Source organism: Numenius arquata, chromosome 24 (genome assembly GCF_964106895.1).
Source record: "Numenius arquata chromosome 24, bNumArq3.hap1.1, whole genome shotgun sequence".
Classification (NCBI taxonomy): Eukaryota; Metazoa; Chordata; class Aves; order Charadriiformes; family Scolopacidae; genus Numenius; species Numenius arquata.
Window position 1 is genome coordinate 6,327,709 of NC_133599.1, and position 6,538 is coordinate 6,334,246.

At 46.4% G+C, this 6,538-nt stretch overlaps 1 protein-coding gene across 1 annotated transcript in view; it reads left to right on the forward strand.

Moving 5' to 3' along the window:
• The window catches only part of PKP1 (plakophilin 1), a 42,435-nt gene extending 40,931 nt beyond the window's left edge, over positions 1–1,504 (forward strand). Inside the window, exons 12-13 of the mRNA XM_074163405.1 lie at positions 71–155; positions 1,433–1,504. Coding sequence (XP_074019506.1) covers positions 71–155; positions 1,433–1,504 — 157 coding nt within the window. The remainder of the gene's footprint in view (positions 1–70; positions 156–1,432) is intronic.
• The last annotated feature ends 5,034 nt before the right edge of the window (positions 1,505–6,538 follow it).

The following is a 6,538-nucleotide window of genomic DNA, read 5'->3' on the forward strand; positions in this document are numbered from 1 at the left end:
TATGGGTAATGCGTGTGGGTCGCTGCTCTGTGGCTGCCTCAATTCACCGGGGTTGCTTTCATCTTCCCAGCTCCTGTCCAAAAGCGGCCGAAGCTGCTCGCCTCCTCCTGACAGATCTTTGGTCCAACAGGGAGCTCCAGAGTGTGCTCAAGCAGGTAAGGAAAACGCTTCTGCTCTTTGGCTGACAAGAACAACCCTGATCTTGACTCACTTGCTGCAGTTCACAAAGGCAGTGATTCAGCAGCGAGTTGGGGCAGTGGCTGGGAGGAGCCCGGGCGCTGGGAGGACCAGGATGGTCTCAGCAGACGGGCACCCACCAAAGATCCCAGCAAGAGGCAGCCAGTCTCAACTGAAATTGCCGGGACTGACTTTAGGGACCATGCGGATGGCAGCGTGTTTGTGTCGGGCAGCTTTCACCCTGGGGATGATGCTAGCTTGGGTGGGCTCCTCTGTGATGCTTCTGGAGTCGATGGTGCCCTGTGTGCACGGCACTGTCCTGTGCTGGGAACAGACCGGGACATTTCATGCTAGCTTGTGAGAGTCCCTTCACCACAGTCCATCGTGTAGGATCAGCCTGCCCCAACAGGTTCGTCCTCTCTTTCCCCCCATTTTCTTCTGTGTCCATAACCCTACCCTGTGGTTACCTCGCCCCTACAGTTAGGGTAATCTTTTAAACCAAGAAGAGGAGTATTTAGGATTTGTTTTGCTCCCTGCAACAGAAACTGTGAAGGTGCAGAGGCAGACGGGGCTCCCAGCCAGCTCCCGGCTGCCCGTGGCTTCCTTTGAACAAGCTGGGGTTTTCCAACTCCGCAGCAGCAGCACCTGCAGAGAGTAAAGGGCCAAATTAAAGAGAAGGAGTAACATCCACAAAGGGGAGTACCCCGGGGGCAGGAAGGGAGAGAGAGTACCCAAACATCGTTCTCGTATTAACGGTTAGGGACTTTCTCCACGGGAGCTCGTGTAGTTTTGTGCCAGGCTCTGCTCGGGGGCCTGGGCCAACTCATTTTGATGTGACTGAGTCACTCCTGTGCTCACACAGATGTTCATTGCATAGGTATACACCAGATGAGAAGGATGGGAGTCTGCAAGGGCATGTGCATGCATCATGCATATATCTGTGCTGTTTTTGCCAGGATGAGGAATAAGATGAGATAATATCCAGCGAAGGATTAAGTAAAGGTTTTCTCCGGCAAAGCTGGAGAAGCCCAGCTCTTGGTGAGTGGAAAGCAATGCAAGGGAGATGAAGTCCATCAGTAAGGGTGATGGTTCATGTGTTGAAGGCACGTAGAGAGAGGACAGAGGAGGTTGTTTGAAAATGAAGCACACTTTAAGAGGAGGACAGTGGAAGTGGGGCAGGAGGCTCTCACAGCAACAGATAGCTGTCAGTTTTGAAACCGATACGTGCTCACTGCTCTTCATATACATATTTCAGCAAGGATTTGATAAGAACATGATGGGATCTTTATCTGGAACAACCTTCAGGACCCTCTCCTCCAGATTTTAGGAGCCTCTCCACGCACGTTCAGGCTGCAGGTGAGAACAGGGCCCTCATGCGTGGGGAAGGGGTGGTTTGGGGGGCAAAGGAGTAGTGTGTCAACCCCATGAGTTTTTTGCTATTTTTAATCTCCGCTTTCATGGGTTTGTGAGTTTTTCATCACGAATCCTTCAGCCCAAACATCAAAGTATTTGTTTCGGTGAAAAGTCAGGAGCTGTGCTCTTCCTGGGTTTAGTGCAGATGTTAAGTTTTAGACATGCCCAATGCAGATGCCACAGGACAGACAAAGCTGCTGGACCTGACTATGCTTCATGTGTCTCTCTTACTTACTTTGCCAAGCAATAACTAATTGATTGCATTTTGCCAAATCCTCTCAGGTGGGGCTTTTGACAGGACTCTCTGACAGTACTTTCATTCCTGAATTTTGAATAATGTTATTCAGATAGTGTCAGTAACGTACAATTAATTCCAACACATACTACGGCATTAGCCATCACCCTTAGGGATTTTTTGAGCATTTAATAATCTACCTGTAAACCTCATGTTAAGATTCGGAACTGCATGCTGACATCTGAATAATCCCAGTAGAGAAACCAGGCTAGAGAAATCGTGGACAGAATTTCCAGAGCATCATTGTGATTTTTTATTCATAGAATTATAAAATCATAGAATGGTTGGGTTAGAAGGGGCCTCTAAAGGTCATTGAGTCCAAACCCCCTGCAATGAGCCCAGATATCTTCAAGTAGATCAGGTTGCTCAAAGCCCCATCCAACCTGGCCTTGAACCCCTCCAGGGATGGGGCAGCCACAGCTTCTCTGGGCAACCTGGGCCAGGCTCTCACCACCCTCAGTGTAAAAAATGTTTTCATTATATCTAGATTAAACCTTCCTTCTTTCAATTTGAAACCATTACCCCTTGTCCCATCACTACAGGCTATGATTAAGAGTCCCTCCCCAGCTTTCCTGGAGCCCGTTTAGGGACTGGAAGGGGCTCAAAGATCTCCCCGGAGCCTTCCCTTCTCCAGGCTGAACCCCCCCAACTCTCTCAGCCTGTCCTCACAGCAGAGGGGCTCCAGCCCTCCCAGCATCTCTGTGGCCTCCTCTGGACCCACTCCAACAGGTCCATGTCCTTCTGATGTTGGTGGCCCCAGAGCCAGAGGCAGCACTGGGTGAGGGTGTCTCCCCAAAGCGGAGCAGAGGGGCAGAATCCCCCCCCCTCACCCTGCTGGCCACGCTGCTGGGGATGCAGCCCAGGGTGTGGGGGGCTTTCTGGGCTGCCAGCGCACGTTTCCAGCCCATGACCAGCTTCCCCCCCAGCACCTCCAAGCCCTTCTTGGCAGGGCTGGTCTCCATCCCTCCATCTCCAGTCTGTGCTGGTACCAGGAGTCGCCACGACCCCGGTGCAGGACCCTGCACTTGGCCTTGCTGAACCTCATGAGGTTCTCATGGGCCCACTTCTCAGTGTGAAACGAGCTTGAATCTGAAAGATACTTTTTGATTCATAATTCCCACTGAACGGAAAAGCATTCTGCAGTTTTCAAATATTGTATCTCTCTATGATGGGTACTGAGATTATCCATAACAAGTTATTTGTTCCCTTTCCCAACATGCTCTTTGCAATCAGACTAAGCACAGTGCTGATGTAAGAGAAAATGGTGCAAAAGTCCATTTTTTTCCCTCTGCCCGGGTACGGATTTCATTTGTTGCTCTGTTGGGATGTTTCCACTGAGACTCAGAGGAGTGTGGAATTCTTAGAGAAAAAGCTATGGGCAGTATATAAACTGGGTACAGGCCAAGAAAAAGGATGAAAAGTTGGTTTTGAATGTAGTGAAAAGATTTCTTGAATGTTTTAATTACCTGGGGTTTTGGTTTTTCTTTGTTTTTCTCCATTTCAGAATTTGGAATTGGTTCATGTCCAGGAAGACAACCCTTTCACGATTACTTAGGATGTTAAAGATGTAGAGTGTTTCTGAGTTTAACTCAACTGTAAAGCAAACTAAACATACAGATTTCATGTGGATGATACTGATATTTTTAAGCATTTTCTTCTTTTTAGGGGGGAGAAGGGACTTTTATTGAGGTTATACTTTCTCAATGTCAATAATTATTTTTTTTTTTGCAAAGAGTGTGTCTGTGTAACTATGTACGTGTTGCTGTGTACGTGTGCATGCAGGAAACATCCATGCGCACACATGGCGAGTAGGATCTTCCCACAGGCTTAGTCCCCTGTCGTCCACCGAAAGTCGGTGCGAGTCGTGCAGTTTAATCCCCTTGCAGAGTTTTTCCCAATTCCACCAAATTCTGTGCACCAAATACTGCCGCACTAAAAACTTGTCACAGCATGTTTTTACCCACAAGTTTAAAAATTGTCAATTTTAGGTTGAATCCCCCCACTACATATGGCTGTTATAAACAGATGCACACAACAATACTCTTCTTTACAAAGGATGGTTATTTCTAACGTTTATAAACACAGGTTTCTTTTCTGCTTATGATTTTTTTTCTCCAATGAGCTCTTATAGTTATTAGTATTTTCTTTCCTGTCAACTGAAGTCTTTATCTCAAGAAGCAAATTGATGTCTGCAAATTCTCTCCCGGGTCTCAGTAACCCTTCTCTGAAGACATATGTGAGGGGACAATTCTAACACATCTGCAGAGCATGAATATTACAGGGTCCCGAACCATTTTGAGCGCCAGAACAACTCAATCTGATGACTGTACCTGGACAAATGTGGCGTTTGAGAAGCTGAGCTGGAGACAGGCAAAGCGTTTTTTCCCCTGGGAACACCGGCTGCCACACAGGACTGAAAAAAGTGAGGGATGTGGCCTTTTTAATCACACTTTGTTTTTATTGATCAATGTAAAGAAATAGTATTAATATACAAAGGAATGTAAGCACTTGTGTGAAGTCAGGTTTGGAAATATTTTATTTCTTGGTATCTTTAATTACATGATCACCCTGGGATGCTAAGGCTGTGAGAGGGGACTGCCGAGCTCATTTTAGGGCAACCCACTCCTTATAACAGTAACCGTGTGATGAAAGAGGTTGATCTTCCTCTCTCCAGAAGAAAAATATCCTCTGCCTATCCCCAGAGGGGATGCAACTCAGATCTGCAGGGAAAGGACCAGCTGAGGATGCATTTGCTGGCTGTCCCACATGCATGGTTACTGCTTCTTCACCCCTTTTGCAAATATCCGGGAGGCAGGAAGTGTTTGGGAAGGATGAATTATGGAGCTGAGTCTAGAAAGGGAAAAACAGTCTCATTTTTTGTGAGTGTCAGACTCCTGAGTTGATGGAAATCACCATATCCCCATTCACTTCACAGAGACAGGGTGATTCGTGCCCACTAAAGAGCCGTCCATGAAGTTCAGGTTCGCTCTGACACAGCTCTCGGTCTAAGAAACACGGTGGCACTTGTTCATCCCCCATTTAGGCAGAGAGGGAGCGTGTGTCCACAGAGGGAGATCATTTTCAGGCTGGTTCTTCTCTTGGACTACAAAGGGTGGCTTAATCTTGTGCACTTTAATGAGAAGCAACTATTTGCTTGCCTTCACCCACGTTCAGTCGAGAGCTTTCTGTGCAGAGCTCCCAGCCAAATGAGAGAAAAAAAAAAAGTACCTTTGAAGTGGAGAGCTAGAACCAGGAGAATCCGGTAGGACAGTTTCAGGAGCATTTAAAGAGCAGGGAAGGAGCCCCAGCCCGTGGGCATGCCCTTGCCGTACCTGCCAGCTCTTCCCTGGCTGGATGCAGATTCTCAGGTGCACGGTTCAAAATGTTTTCGGCAGGACCCAAGACAACGGATGTCCAAAACGGCCGCAGTATCCACACGGAGGATTGTTACAGTTTTGGTGTAAAAGTATGTTGCGTGCAATTTTGCATTCAGATTTGTTCCTGTAATTACATGTTTGACAGAGTCCTGGGAGCTAATGTTTTTCTGTGTAAAATTAATTGGAGAAACCTAACTACAAAATGTAACGATGGAATATTGAGGAAATTCATTCTAATTGGCTGTTACTTAAGCTTTATTTTAAAACACTGCTGCTGCTTACACCGGTAATGAAATTTACTGAATCACTATCCAAGGCACAAAGAACTGCAGCTTGATGATCGTCATCTCACAATTAAATTTACGAGTACTGGAGATTTCGTTAGTAAGTATTAGACTCAAAGAGACAGATACATTCATTCACATAAATTTTTATTGAGTACAGCAAAGTTGTTTTTTCCAAAGCTAATAAAATGACAAAAATAAAATCTGTCTCCATCCTCAGAGATCTTCAAAACATGACTGGGCACAGCCCTGAGCAATCCCATCTGGCTTTGGCGTTGTCCCTGCTTTGAGCTGGGCAGACCAGAGAGGTTCCTTCCAATCTAATTTTTTTTTATGATGCTGTGTGTTACTGCTTTCATACCTCAAAATACAGCTAACTTGAGAGAGCAGTGGGCTGTGTGAGCTGTAACTGCTCTGCCATCCCAAGGGCTATTCTGCAGCTAGTTCTTCCCCAGGAAATTCTCTGATACTCAACTCTATTTTCCTCTCAGTCTCCCTTTTTAAAAACTGGACTGCAGACTCTACCCGATCCCGTGAAGTGACACTGATGCCCAATTGTGAGAAGTGAAAGGAAAATCAGCGTTACCAGAGTAACTGGTATTACGCATAATCAGCAATTTTGGGAGCTCAATGAGGTTCCCCTCATCATAAATGGATGCTGTTTGCACTTCCAATACATTTTTTTTTCATTCTAGGGAGACATAGTTTCTTAAAGGCATGTTTTTAACTGTGACATCCTCTTCAATGAGCTGTTTTCCTGTTTCTTGCTTGTTTAAGAGCCAAGGTAGGGCATACTCCCTTGAAAGGGACAAGGGTAGATCTGCAGCAAGTAGCACATGCCTGGGGTCGTAGTGATGGAGAATTACTGAGGAGGGGTGGACCATAGGCAGCAGCATCATTAGCTCTGCTGGCAGCAGAAGTAAGAGCAGTTGGGGCCTGATTTGTGCGCAGGACACACAACCATGTAAATAAATACCATACTTGTTTGTCCT